Source organism: Lissotriton helveticus, chromosome 1_1 (assembly GCF_964261635.1).
Source record: "Lissotriton helveticus chromosome 1_1, aLisHel1.1, whole genome shotgun sequence".
Classification (NCBI taxonomy): Eukaryota; Metazoa; Chordata; class Amphibia; order Caudata; family Salamandridae; genus Lissotriton; species Lissotriton helveticus.
This window is the reverse complement of record NC_136057.1, coordinates 1,354,851,822-1,354,873,048: the sequence shown is the minus strand read 5'-3', so window position 1 is coordinate 1,354,873,048 and position 21,227 is coordinate 1,354,851,822. Positions and strand designations below refer to the sequence as shown.

General features: G+C 46.0%; 1 protein-coding gene across 1 annotated transcript in view; it reads left to right on the top strand.

Moving 5' to 3' along the window:
- The window catches only part of LOC144772897 (uncharacterized), a 64,297-nt gene extending 45,319 nt beyond the window's left edge, over positions 1-18,978 (top strand). Inside the window, exon 4 of the mRNA XM_078657573.1 lies at positions 17,103-18,978. Coding sequence (XP_078513699.1) covers positions 17,103-17,966 — 864 coding nt within the window. The 3' untranslated portion in view covers positions 17,967-18,978. The remainder of the gene's footprint in view (positions 1-17,102) is intronic.
- Positions 18,979-21,227: the final 2,249 nt, after the last annotated feature.

The following is a 21,227-nucleotide window of genomic DNA, read 5'->3' as shown; positions in this document are numbered from 1 at the left end:
ACAGAGAACAACAAAGAAGGTCAGAAGAAAATCGAATTTCTTCATCTAGGCCACTCCATGAAGATCGTGAAGGCAGAGATACAGAAAATCCCAACACAGTGACACCCAATCCTAACGAAGTGCAAAGAACCTCAGAAAGAACACCGTGTACTAAGCTATCTTACACGTACAAAACTAATAATATAAAAAAAAGCAGGAATTCTGTTAAAAAGACCGGATCAAAAGAAAAAAGGGAAATCAATCGGCAAATCACGCAACAAAAAGAGAATAGTTACGAACACAGCTCCTCAAACCAAGAGAGAGCTCAAAGATCTTAGAATAAAAATAAACATCATGTCGCAAGACATTCAAATCTCTCTGCTTAAGATAGGAAAACTATATGAAAATACTGAAAACACCCACAAAAAAATAGAGCACATCATAGAACTAATTCTTTACTCCCAAAGAAAAAGTAAGAAGATGGCGATGCCTCTATCAAATAGACATAATAGACCAGACAGAACACCAAAGGACCTAACGGAAAAAGAAACATTATCCTTACTAACAGATTATGAGATGCCGGAGCACAATAGAGAAGAGGTAATCAAAACAGTCCAGATCAACGTCAACAGAAAGCCTAGACCGAATGACCGGAAACCCAACCTCAATAACTTACAACAAGTTCAGGTTTTCCCTGAACCACAAATGCCGTCCGTAAACGACATAGATAAATCACTGAAATGCCTCTTGATCAACTGCAGATCCGCAGCTAAACATGCTTCAGACATAGCCGACCTCATCATTAGCCAAGAAATAGATGTGACAATCCTCACTGAAACATGGCTATCTGAATCATCATCGCCAGTTCTGGACCTCCTAGTGCCCCCCCACTACAACATCGTGAGACTGGATAGACAACTTAAGAAAGGGGGTGGCATAGCCTGCATACATCGCTCGGGTATAGAAATAGGCCAAATACAATCAGAACCGCTCAAAGAATGTGAATACCTAGGGCTAAAGATAAGGTCGGACAGCCACCAATCATGCACCCTGCATGCACTATATCACCCACCTGGTAATAATATGCCGTTCATAGATCAATTAATGGAGATAATCACAGCAAATCATACCTCCGATGGAAACAATATATTCTTAGGAGACCTTAATCTACACTGGAACAACAACAATGACAAACAAATAAACACCTTTAAAGATTTCCTAGCTGAACTCAATCTTTCACAATTATGTACACAGCCAACTCAATCGAAAGGAGCTACGTTGGACTGGATAATTTAAAAAAACAAGAACATATCAGGTGTACCAATAGAGCCTTGTGACTGGTCAGACCATCATGTCATAACATTCACGATTCCTACATGGAAAAAGAACAATCACACTCAACCGAACAGACCTAAAAAGTGGGTGAGGGACACGAAAGACTCGAACATCGAGCTTTTACTAGAAGGCTGTGAAAAAGACCTACAACCGCCAAAGAACATACAAAACGTAAATGATCTAACCGACTACTACTATACGTCTATAACGGATATAGTCAACTCCTCAATACCTCTTAACATGCAAAGAATCACAGAGAAGATTAAAAACCCATGGTTCAATGGAACACTTAATGAGGAAAGACGTAAACTGAGAATGGCGGAAAGAAAATGGAGACTACACCCCTCCTCTTCTGTTCTGAAATCTCTAAGAAAAACCAGAAAAGAGTATAACAAAAAGATCCTCAACTCCAAAAAAGAATATATCAGATCGGAATTAGACACCGCCAAAAATAGACCGCATAAATTATTCGAAATATTGAAACAACAGTCCAACAAGGCAGCCAAAACGAACCAAGAATTCACAAAAACACAACTAAACTGTGAAAGCTTCTCTACCTTCTTCACAGACAAATCCAACACTTTGGAAAAGGAGCTCAAAAGTGCAGCGGATTACCTAGAAAACCAAACTCAAACAAACATTTCCAATACATTAATCAAGGTTAATGAAGCTAAAAACAAAGCCCAATGGGACTCTTTCAAGCTATTGGACCAAAACTACATTGCCAAAACTCTACGGGAAATTAAACCCAATAACCACTACAGCGATCCACTCCCATCGAAATTCTTAAAAGAAATCGACCAGGCCGTGATTCCCATATGGACAAAAATTGTCAACGCCTCTTTATCTCAAGGGATTCTTCCTGGATGCCTAAAAACAGGTCAAGTAGTCCCCATTATCAAAAAATCGACTGCGGACCCAGACGATCCGAACAACTCCCGCCCGGTAACTAACATTCCGGTACCTGCCAAGCTAATAGAGAAATGTGTGCAGAGTCAACTCAACCAACACATAGACAATTTTTCTCTTTTGGATGAATGCCAGTCGGATTTCAGGGCAGGACATAGCACTGAAACAGCGATCTTACAGATAGTTGATGATGCGTTACAAGCCCTAGACCAAAATAGATCATGTCTACTCATCCTTCTAGACCTATCAGCGGCATTCGACACGGTGAACCACGTGAAGCTACTAAACAGGCTACAGGATAGGATGGGAATATCCGGTACGGTGTTGAAATGGTTTGAATCTTTCCTTCAGGACAGAACACAAAGATTCTTAGTCAATCAATCACTTTCAACATCCCGTCCTAACACGATTGGAGTACCACAAGGATCCACTCGATCTCCTGCACTGTTCAACTTATACATCGAACCGCTCACAGTAATTTTGCGTAACTCCAAAATCTCCTATCACATGTACGCAGACGACACGCAGATATACCTCAAGATCTCGTCATTGGAAGACATCAGGTTAATGAATGAGGTTTTAGAAGTGACGTTAAAATGGCTAACAATCAATCACCTAAAACTAAATGCTCAAAAAACAGAATTCCTTCTAATTTCTCCATCTAAGAAACACACAGAAGTTAAGGACTGGGCCAAAATGATCACTGCGCTAAACTGTACCCCTACATTGGTCGACTCAGCTAAATCCCTAGGAATATCATTAGATGAGAATCTGGATATGAAAGTACATATCAATGCCATGGCAAGAAGCGCCCGCTTCCACCTGAACTACTTAAGAAAGGTGAAACCCTTCATTTCAGAAGCAGATCTCAAGCTAGCTGTACAATCACTGGTCATCTCTAGGATTGAATATGGATGCTCTACACTAGCAGGCTTACCACAAATCTCCACTGCTCCGCTAAAAGCATGCCTCAACGCAGCAGCAAGACTTATAACCGGCTCAAGGAAGTTCGACCATATCTCTCCACACCTCAAAGCTTTAAATTGGCTACCCTATGAAGCCAGAATTCAGTTAAAAATAGCATGTATCACCCACAAAGCTCTTCACTACAACACTGCAAGATATCTTGCCCACAAGATAGTTCTATCGGGAGGAGACAGACCTGCTAGGAGTGCTAAGGAGTTGGTACTGAGACCACCCATATTCAAAAAGAAAAAAACTTATGATAGAGCATTCTCCGGAGCTGCCCCTAGAATATGGAACTCTCTTCCACCAAACATCAGAAAGATAACAAACACAGCAACATTCAAGAAGGAAACGAAAATATTTCTAATGAGCAAATTGCTGCCTTAACTCTAGCTGGCTACTCTATAACTTAAAAGCAGAGCTATACTACAAGGGCGAAGAAGATGGAAATTACAAGCCCAGATACAGGAATAATTGAACTTAATTGTCCAAAATCAGAGTACCTCAGGCCACGGAAAGAATAATGTAGATATTGTAATTAATTGTCTTGTATTGTCATAGATACTGTTACATTTAATCTGTATAAGTTGTATCTCCTTACTACCTCATAATATGTAAAGCGCTCTGATACCCACGGGTCCTGTTCGCGCTATATAAAACTCTTTAAATAAATAAATAAATAAATAAATATTCCTCACCCCTGCAAGTAAAAGAAGTATATGACAGAGCCGCATTGCTCAGCGATGGGAATGTGTGGTCCCAGGATCGCATGTCCAAATGCAATAAAATACTACGATGGACCAATGAAGAAACCAAAGAAACACGACAAGAGAAGGAGGCAAGGGAAGCAGAAGAATCACCTCCAGAGGAGGCAGAGATCTCAAGATCTAAAGAGAACTTTGAAAGGAGTGAAGGCGATGAGGACCCGGTAAGGGAGGAACTGCCGGGAGAGGAGAGCGTGAGCCCAGGAATAGAAAGAACTGGCGCCCTGGAGGATAGAGTGGGGAGCCCTGCGGAGAACAGCTGGCGGGGAGAACCATCCACCCCAGTGAGGCGCACCCGGGCGGGCAGAGTTGTGGTGAGACCCTCCCGGTACAGAGACTATGAACTGGGGGGCACAGGATGACTCCCTACAGACCAAGACTGTAAGTTTTCCTTTATTGTAAAAAGAGGATGTATGTAGTGTTGCGGTCTAGCTGAAGCGCGCTACGTCACCACGTAGCACGCGTGATCGCCATTTTGTGTACACTGCGCATGCGCGATTCAGCACGAGTTCAGCGACCGGAGCAGATACACGCCCGGCACTCTCTAAGCCTGATATAATTAATAAATACCCTCTTAAACTCCTCAACCAGCCTTGTGTGGTTATTGGCCACACCCACCAACATTACATAATCATCTTTGACCAGGGTGTAACTCGACTGCCAGGGGTAGAAATATTTTTTATTGGCTACACCCACCAACATTACATAATCATCTTTGACCTGGGTGTAACTCATGCTACGACTGCCAGGGGAAGAAATATTTTTTATTGGTACAACATTCATGCTTCGCAATAAAAAAAGAACAAAAAAAGTATCGAATTTTAATATATCCGGGGATATTACACGTTTAATATTTTTTTTAATGAAACAACAAATGCTGCCGCAATATATGTTGTGCACAGAAGTGCCGTTAAAACATGGGCCTACCTGCCTCTAACCAGCCGGAGCGATGAACAAACACAACAAAGAAGAATACAAGGAGGCCAGGCTGCCATGTCTATCTGCAAAAGGATAAGGATAGCGTTAAAGTCCTTCTTCAGTTTCCAGTAAACATATAGGAAAAAAGATCACTTTGCGTCCTACTACGACATTTTGCTACGTCAGCAAACTGCACTGGAGAAGAACGAGGTGTACGTGGAGTCAGTCTACCATGCTTAAAAGCCCAGCCACTATAGACACTAATGAAAGACTACATGAATGTGGTCTTCAACTTCAGTGTATAACAGTCTAGTCATTAGACGCCGAAAACAGACCAGGTGTATGGCTTTGTTTGAAGAAAATGCAGCTTTTACGTTTGCATTCTCTTGCACAACCTTAATGCAGACAGCTCCATGCTTCCTCCTGAAGATTGATACTCTGAGCCTGGGCCCAATTATCCCATGCCAAAGTCGGACCAGTATAGGGAAGAAAGTGATGTTGGTTACTTAATTTTGCTCGCCAAGGAACCAAAATTTATAACTTGAACAGGCTTTTAAAACGAGTACAAAATCAATGAACTTTCTCCGTCCTGGTGAGAAAGCTAGCTCCAAGTGATGCCATATCATGTGTTACAAAAGTTAGTCAAGGCCTTTGCTGGCAACATTACTTTGCATTGTGGGACATGTAGTTTTATTTTTTTGTCATCAAAGGGCTCCAAGTTCCGACATTCTAATGAGATTGACTTACAAGTTAGATTTGCCTACTAGTGTTAACAATTCAGCCTCTGATATAATATGAATATTCTTACAGCTTTTGATAAATAATAGTGAAAAGATTGTCCTGAGCAACCAACAAATATATGAATAAAAGTGTGCCCAAGTCTTCTTGCTTTCAGGTCGATTTATTTCTCTACTCCACAACCATCAACAGTCTTCAATCGCCAACCATCAATAGTCTTCAATAGCCATAGCCAACACGTGATTCGTCAGATTGATGTATTGGCATCACTGACTATCAGGGCTCATTTCCGAGTATCGCCATGTATAATTCTCTAAAAGTCGTATCTCAAAACTCCAATTCTCTCCTCATCAGTATCCACTAGTTACCATGTTGGTTTGTGTTCACCTGTATTATGGAGAGTACTCTTCGGACTATCCAACCCGGCTTGGTGGATAGTCCAAGGAGTACTCTCCATTCTGGTTTGATGATAAATAATAGTGTATAGTTAATGCAAACTGGTCCTTGTTTACAAAAATCTCTGGACAAAAATATGGAGCATAATCTGAAATATCTCCCGTAATGTATCGTTTGAGGTTCATGATGGAATAAATCGATTTTGTACGTTATTCAGAAATCAGGACGCTTTGTTTCAAAATGCTGGAGTCCTTTTCCATCCATAAATGTTGATTGCAACTTTACAACTTTAGAACTGTTTTACAAAAAAAAGTATTGTAACATAGTACATTTTACAGGCGACTCCCCAACGAACAGATGCCAGACCTCCGACTAGTAAGAACATAGCAGAAGACTATTAAAAAGAGGGCAAATGAATACATCAATAATTCAGTGTTATCTTTGCGCGCCGTATTTCTTTTTTCTGGGGCCGTCAAGAGATTTGACTCGGAATCAAGTAGCTGCAGAAGGTTTTCTCTCTCAAACTCAGAGAGTTTGAGAGTAAAGGATGTATGCCTTTTTCTACACACCAGTGACAAAATCTTTTCCATTTTGCAGCATATGCCCAATTAGTGGACAAAGCTCTAGCCTGCTGAAGGATGGACTTGCAATCTGGAGCGATGTCTAAATCTGTGAATTCATAGTCGTAAGTGTGAGAAGTTGGCCTGGTATATGATGTTCACTATTCTAGTGAACACCTTGCACCAGTCCAAACAACCCTTATGGTGATGGTTGTAAGTCAACCTTATAGACCAGCTATCCTAGTGGTAGCGTGGACAGAGCAGTCTTAGGCTAAAAGACTCTTGAGGGCGTGTAAAGCCAGCTGTTTTACCATATGTAACCCCTTGAATATCAAATGAAAGGACACCACACAGGATATATATAAAAAATATATGTATTTATTCACTAACACACTCCTCTGAACTCTTTATGAGATCAGAGGCACAAGCACATAATAAGTTACTCTTAGAAATACTTTAAATAGCACAATTTACAGTCAGGCCCTAGGGGCGCGTAAAACCATATACTAAGTAAGTGGTATAAGAACCACGACTAGAGAAAAGGAAAGGCCTAGGGCCTAGAGAATCGCTGGGGCTACCCTATCTGACCCTTAGGTTAGGAGTAGGAGGCCCACAGGCGGCGCGTGCAGTGTCTTTACACACACGCGAGAGTCAATGTTGAGTCAATGGGAACTTAGAAGTTAGGAAAAGAAGGATTTAGGACACTTCCGGTCTAGCTAGAAGGAAACAACTAAATACCTAGACACTTGGATAATCAATACCCTTGGGAGCACCGAAGTACTCGCGTTACCTCACCCACAGGAAGCGGGTGCATAGGTGTGAAGATGTGTCGGGTTTCGCCGTTGAAGTCTATGGAGCCTGTGAAGAAAGATGCTGCAGGCGACCAGAAGGAAGATGTCCGGGTGGATCCAAGGGCGGATCGAGGATGAAGAGGACCTGAGAGCAGAGGGGACAGAGTCTGGGTCACTAGCCAGTGACCGGGTGGAACCAGGAAGGAACCAGACAACGTCGAGGAGCAATCAGGTGCTGTCGTGAAGCTTGTCTTTTCAGCCACGCGGACCAGGAGGCGTCGAGGACAACCAGATGCTGGAGAGGAGCTGTCACACTAAGGTTCTCGCAGATGGAGGGGTCGACCGCCGGATTGGAGTCAACAAGCCTTGGCAAAGGCAACCCACGCAGGATACAAAGAAGGCTTCTGATGCAGACCAGCAAGGTCTGAGGTGCCTCACCTTTGCAGGGAGGCAGGGGCCAGTCTTGAGCAACCAGACCAGTGAGTTGGTTTCAAAGGATTGTCATCACAGAGGCTACTAGCCAACGGGCCAGCAACCGGACAACGCGTCGAGCAGAACACAAGCAGAAGGGCCCCACGCAGAAGTCGTGGAGTGTGGAGGGCTGATCTTCGGTGCAGGTGGAGCTCGGATTCGGGGCTTCTCAATCCCCAGTGCACAGCTTCGAGGATACCTCAGGAGCTGCACAGTTAGCAAGTCGTGGACTTTTCAAGATGGCCGGTCTCACGTGTCTCGTCGCCTCCACGGATCTCAGCTATGCTGCAGACGTGAAGAGAGGGTCAGAGAGGTCTGGAAGTCTGGGTCTTGTCAGGCTCTGTGCTCGGGTCCCGGCGGGAACGCTGACAAAGCAAGCCGTTGATTTGCTGGATGGTGCCTGGTTGCCCAGGGTGGTCACTCCTTGGCCACAAGGGAGATTCTTCGGTCTTCAGCTTCAGCAGAATGTCGAAGGTCCAGAGTTTCGTTCAAGTTTCAGTTCAGGATCAAATCTAAAGTCTAGGGACACAGCTCCTACCTTTATACAGCTAAAAGGGGCTGGATTCGTTCCTAGGTCCCTCCTATGGGTGGGACCAGGAAGGGGGGTGGTTACATCCCCTTTCCTTTGTCCAGTTTCGTACCAGAGCTGGGGCTGGAGTGCCCCAGCAACCGGTTTGAACTGGGGTATGCATGAAGCACCTAGTGTGCTTCAGGCAGTGTCTCATTCTATTCAGCCCTCCCTGTCCCAATACACAAAGTCCTGTCAGCAGCAGGAGGTCAGACTTGTGTCTGTGGCAGCAGCGTCCATTTTGTGACGCTGTGGCTCTGGTTGACTTTAACCGGGATAGTCAGAACTAACATGTCTTCTCCCTCTAGAAGGGTGGAATGCTACCCCCGTCGCCAATATTGGCGAGGGGGTAGAATTCCAAAGCGTATGACACCTTACACGACATGTTTAGATAAAGCCAAACCAAAGTTAGTATTCAACCGCGAGGATTATAATGCACTTAAGCGTATATGGTATGGTGATATCATAGAACAGCTATAAGGACATGGTTCCGCAAGCTGCAGACAGGCTCAGCTCATGCTAGAGCACCATCTCACACATAACCAAGCACTCTGCCTCCAGGATTGTTGCGGCCTGCCATAGGAGTGACTTATAGGTTACTGTGTGTCTATATATAAGGGTAGATATAGGAATACTATACCTAAGCAAGGGGTGATTACACGACCTTGCCCCAGCTGAGTGATCAGCCAGTTGTGTCAGTTTGAGTGGCCAGCCAGGGGTGGCATAATACATGCTGCAGCCCCTGGTAGGCCTTGGTACACCTATGCCCTGAGTACCTAGGGTACACTTCTACAGGGGCTGATAAGGTGAACCAATTCACAATTGTGGATGTACCTAGAGTACATGGTGTGAATTTAGAGAGAGTGCATCTGGGCTGTGGGTCTGATTAGCAGGCCCACAACCACATCTAAGTCGAAAACCAGTAAAGCAAAAGCAAAAAGTGGGGGTGACCATAGGAAGCAGACCCTACTCTCCTACAGTAAGGTTCCAAACAGATAAACTCAGAGATTTAATCTGAGGATAAACAATTTGGCTGTTGTCCATGGACAACAAGTTTGGCAATGGTTGAAAGAGAATGTGCGGCGATATTGAGCATAGGAGCAGCTCTGGGAACCAAAAGTGCCTCGGTCGTGCCGTAGCTATGACTATGAGACGACATTGTTCCTTTTTTTTATTTTGCTCAGCACCCTTGAGATGAGGGGAAACGTCGGGAAAGCGTAGGCAGACATCCCCGCCCACTGAATCTGCAGACGTTTCCCCAAGAGTTGGCATGAGGAAACTTGCTGGCAAACCTTTTGCACTTCCTGTTGCTTGCTGTCGCAAAGAGATCCAACTTCGGAGTACCCCACAGTTTGAACACTCACAACAGCTTCTTCCAATCTATCTCCCATTAGTGACACTGGGAATTGGTTCTGCTTAAAGCATCCGCCCAGTTATTGTCCACGCCTGGAACATGCTCTATCTGCAACGTTATCTTGTGCTGAATAAGCCATTTCCTAATTTCCTGGGCCTGGTCCGATACCGTGAGAGACCTGGTGCCCCCTTGTTTGGAGAGATAGAACATCGTTGTGGTGTTATCTGTTCTTACCAGAACAGAGGAGCCTTTGATCCTACGAAGGAACGCTTGCAGTGCCAGGAAAACTGCTTTTAAATCCAAGAGATTGATGTGCAGTTGCATTTCTTGCACAGACCATTTTCCATGGATTTGCAACTCCTGAAGATGCGCCCTCCAACCGTCCACAACATAACTGGGTTGTATTGTCTGAAACAAGGGACATGGAGAGTTATTGCTATCTTTCTCCCACCATGACAGAGCCTGTTTCATTGCTTGAGAGATAAGGATGGTGTCTTCGAAGGAGCCCTGCGCCTGAATCCACTGAATGTCTAACTTCTCCTGGAGAGTCCTCATGTGCAGCCAGCAATTTGGAATAAATGGGATGACAGCATCCCCAGTAAAGATTTGAACACTATCACAGAATTGGACTCTCTTGCACGCAGAAGGGTTGCTAAGTGTATTATTTTGTGTTTTTGTTCTGATATGGGAAATGCCTTAATCAGCCTGGTGTCCAGAATCGCTCAGAGAAAAATACGTTTCTGACTTGGAACCGGACTTGACTTCTCTACGTTGAGCTGCAAGCCTAAAGACTTAAACAGCTGTTAACAACCCTGTGTAGATTCTCTTGCAGAGCGGAAAGAAGGCCCTTTCACCAACCAATCGTCCAGGTAGGGATTAACCTGGTGGCCCTGCCTTCTTAGAAAGGCCGCTACCGAAGCCATGCATTTCGTGAAAACTCTGGGGGGGCGAGCGAAGGCCGAAGGGCAACTTTTTGAACAGGTAGTGCTCCCCAGCCACCTCGAACCTCAGGAATTGGCGATGCTTTGCGTGAATGGGAATGTGGAAGTATGCATCCAAGAGATCAAGGGACGCTAAGAAATCCCCTTTGTTCACCAATAAGAGAATCTCTTGCAGGGATAACCTTCTGAATGATTGTTTCTTGATGTATTTCTTTAGCTGCCTGAAGTCCATGACCTGTCTTCATTTCTCACATTTTTTCTTTATGAGAAAGACACTGGATTAGAAGCCCTTCCCTCATTGACTGAAAGGAACACCTGCTATTGCCTCTTTTCTTAACAAGGTCGAGATTTCTTACTTTAACAAAAGAAGATGATGATGTATCCTTCTTGAGGGGCGATTTTGAGGAGGAGTGTGGCCCGGATGGATGATGTTAAGAACCCATTTGTCCTTCGTAATGGCCTGTCATTGGCCCAGAAAAGAAGAAAGATTATGAGACTGCAGAGATTGAAGTCGAGGTGAGGTGGCTAGTGGATAAAAAATGTCACTGCTGTCCAGAGGAATCTTATGATTTTCGTCGCGTTGAAGGCTTGCATCTCGCTGATTGCTGACACATTGGAAGCACAAAAGTGCTATTGTTGTTGTCCTCCATATTGCGGTCTATAACTTTGCTGGGAATACGGCTGAAACCTGTATGACTGATAGGAAGATTTCTGTTGAAACTGTCCTCTTCCTCTACTTCCATGAAATGACTCAAAACACCTCTGTTGCAGCGTGCCTAAAGAGCGCGCCGTCTCAGTATCCTTTTTGATCCCATGTAGCTCCACGTTCACGTGTTTCCCAAACATTTTCTCTCCGTCAAAGGGCATGTCTAAAACCTTTGACTGGACTACAGGGTGGAAGGATGTTGCTCTAAGCCAGCCCTGTCAATGGAGGACAGCAGCACCTGTCATCTGTCTGAACGCAATCAAAGACTAATCCTTTGCTGCATCAATTACTTCCAAAGAAGCTCTAGCGCCTTCTTGTAGGAGGTCTTTCGCTTCCTTCTTTTTCTCTTCGGGTAGATGTTCAAGAAGAGGTGCGAGATCTGACCATAACTGACTGTCGTATCATCCTAATATCGCTAAGGCGTTCGAGGCCTTGATGGAAGAGGCGGCCATAGTAGCAGAGCGCCTGCCAATGCTGTCAATCCGCTTGTCTTCTCTGTCCGGCGGCACCGAACAGGGAAATTGCGGATTCCTGGAGCGCCTCTGTGCAGCTTGCATTATAACCGAATCCGGCCGAGGATGACCAACTAAACACGCAGAGCAGAATCAGGTGCTTTGTACTTTTTTTCCATCCTCGGCAACACAGCTGGAACTGATGCCGGATTCCTTATAATCTTCAGACCTTCATTCCATATATAATCCACGATAGGTATGGATCGAACCGATTTCTTACCTGGGTCCTTAAAATCATAAAGGAGGCATTCCATCTGCACCATAGGCGAAGGCAAATTGAATCTTCTAAAAACCCTTTCCAGTAATTTGTGGAAACCCCAGATAATCCCTGGGGGAGAACTCACTCACTGGGGGAGAAGAAGGTGATAGCAAAGACGGAGCAACAAAGTCATCCCATTCCTGGCCAACTAAGTCTGGACCCTGACTGATCTCACCTACTTTAGGTTGATCATCAGTCTCACTTTCGATGTACCGCCCCATCTCGCTCCTCCCGTTTCCTGCCAAAGTCATCGAGAAGACCGTCAACAGACAGCTGGCCGCCTTCCTTGAAACGAATGGATCCCTCGACCACTCGCAGTCCGGCTTCCAGGCCAACCACAGTACCGAGACCGCCCTCATCGCAGCCACCGCCGACATCCGAATCCTGCTCGACAACGGGGAAACAGCGGCCCTCATCCTCCTGGACCTCTCCGCGGCGTTCGACACAGTCTGCCACCGCACCCTAGTGCAGCGCCTCAACAACATCGGAATCCAGGAGAAGGCACTGAATGGATCATCTCCTTCCTCACCGGAAGGACACAGAGAGTCCGCCTCCCCCCGTTCAGATCAGAAGCCACCAAAGTCATCTGCGGCGTACCACAAGGATCATCACTCAGCCCCACACTGTTCAACATCTACATGAGCCCCCTCGCGGCCATCGCACGCCAACACAACCTCAACATCATCTCCTACGCCGACGACACCCAGCTGATCCTCTCCCTCACCAAAGACACCGCCAGAACCAACCTACACGAAGGGATGAAAGACGTAGCCAAGTGGATGATGGACAGCCACCTGAAACTGAACTCAGATAAGACGGAAGTCCTCATCCTGGGATCGTCACCCTTCGCCTGGAACGACTCCTGGTGGCCCCCTGCCCTGGGCAGCGCACCCAAACCTACAGACCACGCACGCAACCTGGGCTTCATCCTGGACTCCTCCCTCTCGATGACCAGACAAGTCAACGCCGTCTCCTCGTCATGCTTCAACATCCTACGCATGCTACGTAAGATCTTCCGTTGGATCCCCACCGATACCAGGAAGACGGTCACCCAGGCCCTCATCACCAGCCGACTGGACTACGGCAAATCCCTCTACGCCGGAACCACTGCAAAACTACAGAAAAGACTCCAGCGCATTCAGAACGCCTCAACACGACTCATCCTGGACATCCCCCTACACAGCCACATCTCCGCACACCTGAGAAACCTGCACTGGCTCCCCGTCAGCAAGAGAATCACGTTCCGACTCCTCGCCCACGCACACAAAGCTCTCCACAACCAAGGCCCAAGATACCTCAACGACCGACTGAACTTCTACACTCCCACCCGCCAGCTACGATCGACCACCCACGCCCTTGCAGCCGTCCCCCGCATCCGAAGAGCCACAACGGGAGGAAGATCCTTCTTCTACCTGGCCGCCAAGACGTGGAACTCCCTCCCCACCCACCTCCGCCTGACCCAAGACCACCTCGCCTTCAGGAAGCAACTCAAGACCTGGCTGTTCGAACAGTAGCGGACCCCCCTTCCCCAAGCGCCTTGAGACCCTCCGGGTGAGTAGCGCGCTATACAAATGTTTTGATTGATTGATTGATCTCTCCTCCTGCGCAACAGGCGGCGGAATAACCACTGGCGGTGGTGAAGTAACTTGAATGCCCTGGCCACCAGTCGTCAGCGGATCTTGTTTAGCGCTGGAAATAACTTGAAAGTAACACAAAGCAGCGCATAGCGCGGAGTTGCAATACTTAGCGCAAAGAAGGCATACCATGGGTGGAGCATGGGCGACCACCCAAGGCTTGTGACGCTAAACCCTATTTACTAAATAAAGTAGACAAGGTTTAGCTTCAGAAAACTGTGCCCTTTTATAGTAGGTGTAAACAAGGAGAAAGGCTTTCCTTTCGTCTTCCTCTTCCGACTTTTTACTTTTGCTGCACTGTACAGCACACATACAAAGAGGGAAAAGGGTTAAAGTCAATCTATGCATACTACTTTGTACTGGAAGGCTATCCTTCCAGTACAAAATCTAGACTAGACTCACAGATACACCCTTGCACTATAGTGTAAAGGTGTCTCCGGGGCGCACAGCAGCTGATTTCAGTGCCAACGCTAGGGAAAAGGAAGGAGAGTGCAATTATTCAGTAAATATAACTCTCTCCTTATCGTGCAGTGCAGCATTTGCAGCTGCTGCGTGAGTAAGTGGTAAATCTGGCCCTTAGTGTTATCATTTTTTTCCTCTGTAAACCAGTAAGGGCTACCTGGACTCTCCGCACAGTGTGTGCCTCGTTTTGGTGCACTATTTAGAGAGCAAGCTTCCTACAGTCCGTGACTGTGATCTGTTTCCTGCAGATTTGGCATGGCTTTAAGCCAGGAGCGGCCCCTGCAGGTAAGAGCGGTGAGGCAGGGTGGGGTGGGGACTTGAAAGACGACGACGAAGGACATTTTTAAAATTATTAATTCATTTTCCCTCGTCGCCTGTCGAGTCCCCACTCCGCTGCTATTACCTACACGGGCCACTCCTGCTTTAAGCCTGTATTCTTCAGGGAAGATATCTTCCCTAGCACACGGTAGAAGAACATTTAGAAGTTGTCGGAAGACCGAAAAACCTGGGAGCTGAGCTCCAGAACCCCCTTCAAGGGATGCAGGAAGAAAGGAACTAATGTCAATGCGCAGGGGGTGGCACGTATATCTGGCTCTGTCACTCATCGCGCAGAGCTACTGCTCCTAAGCCACGCCCCTCTCAATCCAAGTCCCTGGATTATCCAAAGACCAAAGTCTTCCTCCATAGGATCAAACATGGAAATTATTCCAGAGTTGGCGGTCTGGATTCAGAGCAGTGTGAGGTAGAAATACCTCCTTGTACATTTCTGGGATGATGGCCTGAAAAATGAAAACTTGATTGAGACATCTAAGGAGCAATTTGCACCATGTACCCTTATTGAATAGGTTGGTTAAGGAGTACTGGATGCAATGCTTAATTTGAGCAGGAGGGGGCACCGGCAATCATGTTTGGGGACCGCCACTCATTTTTCTACCTTAGACATTTACATGACAGCAAGACAGAGAACATCAATTAAAGCAGAAAGACAAAGGAAGAGAAAGACTGAGAAACCATCATAAAGGGAGAAAGCAGGAATCTGCAAGAGTGAGATAAAAGGGCAGGAAGCGTCTGGTAGAGGATTAAAGAGACCTGAAATGGATTCAAGACTACACTGCCTTGGGATTCGATGCTCTGATATTTAGTTGCACGGACCATGGGCTGCTGGGCTAAGCTTTGGGCGCCCCCACTCAATAGCTCTGACATACACATCACCATATACGCTGAGCCTATCACCATGGAGCCCTCTTACTACCCCTGGAGAACAAACAAGATCTGAGTGTGTCCTTTGGTTGAAGTCTGACAACGCTAAAAATAAGGCCATTTTGTTGCCCTGAAAGATAGGTCTGACTTTTGCATCATCCTTCCACAATATCTTTTTGGACATAAATGCAGGCTCTATTGCTGACATGTCCTACCCTAGCTTTCACCACAAGTTAGGAACGTTTTCTGGAATTGCAGTTTTCATGTGAAACTCTTAGGTCATTACCCAAGCAAGTCTTCCTCTGCAAACAAAATAAATAAAATAAATGCTCGACTGGCCCAAACACAGCATTTTGGCTGGCGCATGGACTATTACACGAGGGGTCAGTCACATTGTAAGGATACGAAAACACTGGTAAGATACTCCGTCCAGGTCCCACCTTCTTGCTGCTTGTAAATGAGGTAGCTAGCTTTCAATCCAGGTGGGTATGACCCGGAAGGAGCTAACGCTTCATCCGGTCAGTGACGCAACGCAAAATGATGGGGCCCCATAAAGAATGCGAAGAGAGTCCCTTGAGCTTCGAGTATCTCCCAGGTACTCATTAAAGTTGGGCTGAATGGAGCCCCATGAAGAGCTAGAGGGCTCCTCAACATTTGCCCCCCCACAGCCCCATGTGGGCCTGCGTTACGCCCCTGACTGTACTTTTTTTGCATTATGCACTCTATAAGTGTAATATCACACTTTTTTCAACCCTGGCCATAATTAAACTCTTTCCCGTCCACAGCGCAATTATGTGACATACAGGGCACAAGTCCTAAAAAAAGAAGAGGGGGGACACTGTCACCGGAAGTGACGTCACGAAAGATGGCTTGCACCATCGGGCTCATTGCCTCCCCTCGATCACCCCTTAGATGCGATTGCATCTGAGAAGTCAGCGCGTGAGCAGCGTGCTTTGAGCTCTGAGCTCCTTGTCTCAGAGAGGCCAAAGAGTGAAGTCCAGCTGTTTGGCAGGGGGGACGGCATCCACCCCGTAAAATAAGTGGGGGAACGCCGTCCACCCGCGTGGTACCCCGACTCGAGCCCTGGTGACATATACAAACACTTACCCATGGAAAAAAGATTGGTGTAAAATGTTAGCAAGTAAGTAGTTTTTTTGTTGATGGTGTGGGGAACTTGTGGCTCATGTCAAGGCAGTGGAGGAAATTGGAGTGCAGAGAAATACAGTTTGAGGAGTTTGACAATATACCCACGGGCAAGCAGCGTTAGGATTTCGAGGCCCAAGTGGTGGCAGTGTGAGGGACCCCAAAGCGAGGCACCTGTACAGACAGTGACAGGACATTGGGGCTCAAAAAATGTCAGGAACTTAGGGGGCATGGGGAGAAAATGTGAATGTGATGACGTACGTGTGGGGACATTCAGGGACATGGGCAAAGAGTGAGACATTTTTAATAATATGAAGGACTTTAACTTGCGGTCTCTAGAGGGACATCTGCTTATTGTGTGCGCTTTACAGAAATGAGTGGTGAGCTATATATTCAGTCATTTTCATGTTACATGATGTGGCAAGACTGCTAGTTGATAATAGTGCACAAAATTGAATACATTCACATCTAAGTTTCATCTCACACCTCTCTCTAGATACAGCAGCTGACATGCCCCGCTTTCGGTACCAAAGTCACCACTGCCACCTACAGGAGCGGAGGGGGTTTTGTGCAATCAACAAACCCGACTATTCCGCTGGACGTGGAGAACAGAAGCAAAAAGGCAACCACAGTCGTGGCTACCACCAGAACAACCCCGTTGTCACCCTTGCAGCACCCAATGCCGACAAGCAAAGCTCTTCCTGAACCATGGGACCCATGCTTTGCCAACAGGATGCGCAGTGTGGATGTGAAGCCGAATGGAGAGACCACATTGGCCGTCACCTGGTCAGCAACTGGCGACCAGGACCGTTTTGAAGTGCGGTACAGTGCAGGAGAAGCCATGCAAGCGCTTTGGGTGACTGGGGCCCTGGCGGAAGTGGATATTCACCAGCTGCAGGCGGGCAGAGACTACAAGGTCTGTGTCATCCCTCTGAGCACAGATGTGGCAAAATGCATTGCCCCCAGTGCCAGGCAGTGCTCAGTTGGGCACACCATTGAAACGATTGTAGATGTTCAACCAGTGCACGCGACACCCGCCCCATTGCACTCTGCCCTGGGCACTGGAGTGGGAGTGTCTCTTGTGATTCTTGTCCTAGTGGCCCTGGGGCTAGCAGGTGCCTACAAACACTGGTCGCGGCAGGCTGGGTTTCAACGGCACTTTGACGATGATGACCCTGGTGGCGAGCGCTACAACCCAGATCCTTACAAGGTAGACGGGATCTATGAGAGCATCGAGGAGGACAGGAACATCTACGTCACTGCCGCCAGCCAGTGGCTAACAGAAGCTGATGAGAAGCTTGACTGCAGCCTGGCCACTCCGACCTCCATCATGGCCACTCCAAGATATGTCACTTTTTGATCTCAAGCTTCAACCCTAGGTTCCAAGCAGTACTTGAGCAAGAAGCCAAGGACAACCCTCCACCCACACTTGCCTCTTGCATGCCTTCTAAAACCCACATACTACTCTGGCTCCCGTATACTGAATTTTTCATAAGCTAGACTTCTATTTGGACATGTTTGACCATAAGGAGGTGCAGGCAACCACCTAAAATTACATCTCTAGTGTGTTGTTTACCGCTATCCTCCATGAAGCCCACTGCCTAGCTTTCATCCAACAACCAAAGAGAGGAAGCCCTGGGTTTGTGACTGTCTCCGAGTCTCTAGGCAAGTGATTCTTTGGAATATGAAAATGATAAAACAGACCAGTTACTCCACCCTGCTGTTTGGATCAAGGGAAATGCAGACCAACTCAGCTATGTTATTAAAAGAGTAGTAATATCCATATTACAATATCCATATTGCAGTGCCACAGTATTTGGTATATTGCAGTCTTCATGTAATTGTGAAAGCATCTTTTCTACGTTTCTTTCCCTGGTGTAGTAATAGTACCATCCAGCAGCTGCTTGTTCAGTATCCTACAGTTAACATTTCACAGAGTGCTGTAAATTAGCATAAATTCAACACCCAAAATGTATTTTCTCCCTGCCAAGTTGACCTACTGCACATAACCGGCACCAAGCAAAATCCAGGCCTTGAGGGCCCATGTACAGGAAAGGCTCTTACCTTAGAGCACTACAAAACTGTTCTTCTTTTGTGATGACCTCTGATGTCTTGCAAGATTTTTTTATTGTTACTTGCTGCACTAAGTAACAAGCATTGCCAAAGCAAGGAGGTCTGGCTTCAATGTGCTAACGCATGCAATCACTGGCAATTACAATTGCTATTTGCAAACACCACATGCACAAATGCTACTTAGCACATTAAAGCAAAACCTTTCAATTCTGCCAGTGTTGGGCAGAAAAATATGAAAACAGCATTGCTTTCTGTATAGACTGCATGTGGAACAAAATAAATTGAATGCGATAAACAGTTTAATGGCAGAGTGTACTTTTCAAATGTAAAATAGTCCTTCATGCATAACAATGGAAACACTTCCCAAAAGGGAGAATCCTACACCAAACAGCAAATAGCATGGAATAAGGATAAGTTACGTACCTGTAATCCTAGTTCTCTACCAGGGGTATCCTCATCAAAGTCATAAGCACTGAATATTTCCGCCCATGCACGGGGATCCCGGAAAATATATAGAAGTTGTGGGTGGATAGAGCAATGTGCACTTTGGTTTAAAGGAGTACAGCCAGGACTGGAGATTACTGAAGAGGGAACAGTGATCCCCTTTAGGCCTAGCTTGGCAGCGAAGCTGTTTACCGACCTATTGTTACTATTTTTTTTATATAGAGTCAGCTCAAGGTAGTAATTCCATCTTCTCTTCCAGGGGATCCTCATCAATAGTCATAAGCACTGAATATTTCCGCCCATGTGCGCGGACCCCGGAAAATATATAAAAAGTATATATGTAAACATATATATACAGCTCGATATATATACATATAAAAAAGTTTCTAGAAAACACAAACAATGCAGTCTTACATACACCAACAGGCTAAACAATGCTGTGAAATGCAGTCTTTGCACATATGCAAACAAAACAGGAAGACCAACAGGTACTTGAACTGTTTTTAATGAACAGTAGAAAAGTAGTCCTGCAAGTAGAAAAAGAAGGCATTATTAGCCCATAGGCAGCATTGTAACATTCAGTGGCTCTTGTTGGGTGAGAACGAATAGTTTCTTACCTGTCGGTGTAGTTTTGCACCTTGAAGATCTTTCTGGATTCACTATGCTGTGCATTATTCCGCAGTCTAGTGTTTGGGTCCGGAATCGTAGTCTTTTCTTTGTTTTTTTGTTTGTTTTTTCGTAGCCCAGGTGGGCGTCGACGTCCCACCTTTTGGTGTCCTTCCTGTGACGTCGGCATGCTTCCTGCGGAAGCTCCCACCCTTTGGCGCCATCTTCGGATTCTTTTTTCCCGTTTGTGTTTTGTTTCCGAATAGTATGGCAATGTTTGAATATTTGTTTCACCGCTTTTTCCTTCAAGTATGTTCAAGTCTTTGCCCCGTTTTTACCACCTCTTAATCCAGTCTCATCTTTCTGGCGGAGGTGGGTGGGTTTGCTAGTGAATCCAGAAAGATCTTCAAGCTGCAAAACTACACCGACAGGTAAGAAACTATTCGTTTTGCAGCGTGAATCTTTCTGGATTCACTATGCTGTACATCGACTTTGTAGCGGTTTGTTATCATTGTGGCGGCTGGGTGGAAGATGAGCTTTGATTTTTGAACATGTGTTGAAGCACCTTCTGTCCCACTTGTGCTTCTTTGTTCATTTGTATGTCCACACAGTAGTGTTTTGTGAACGTGTGCACTGAAGCCCATGTGGCCGCCAGGCATATGTCCTGAATGGGAGTGTTAGCCAGGAAGGCTATTGTTGCTCCCTTTTTCCTGGTTGAATGGGCCCGTGGCCCCTCTGCCAGTTCTTGCCCAGCTTGTTTGTGGCAGAATTGTATTGCTTGCGCGATCCATCATGCAATTGTCCCCTTAGTACCTGCTTTTGCCATGAAACTGTCTGCGAATGACACAAAAAATTGTTTTTTTTTCTGTGATCCTTAGTTCTCTCTATGTAGTGCATGACAGCTCGTCTGGCGTCCAGAGTGTGCAGTGCCCTTTCTGCGTTTGTCGTTGTTTTTTGGAGGAAACTAGGTATTTGAATAGTTTGGTTGATGTGGAACTTAGACACCACCTTTGGCATAAAGTGTGGGTTCGTTCTCTTCACCACCCTATCGTTGTGAATTTGTATGTAGGGTTCTTGTAGCGTTAACGCCTGTAACTCGCTCACGCTGCGAAGCGAGGTGATTGCCACCAGGAAAGCTGTCTTCAAGGTTAACATTTGTAGGGAGGCCTTATGGATCGGTTCAAAAGGCGCTTTCATGAGTTCCGTTAGTACTAGGTTGAGGTTCTACGCGGGTGCTGGTAACCTCTTTGGCGGTGCGATCCTCTTTGCCCCTTCCAAGAATCTTTTTACAATTTGTGAAGTAAAGAAGCTCTTCCCTGTCTCTCCTCTAGTGTACGCGACTATGGCTGCCAGGTGTACCCTTAGCGAGGATGAGCTCAGATTAGCCTCTAGCAGGTGCGTGAGGTATTTAAGCACTGTTGAGTCTCTTGTCATTTTGTTCTGCAGTTTTTCCTTTCTGCACCATAATGTGAACCTCTTCCATTTGGCCACGTAGCAC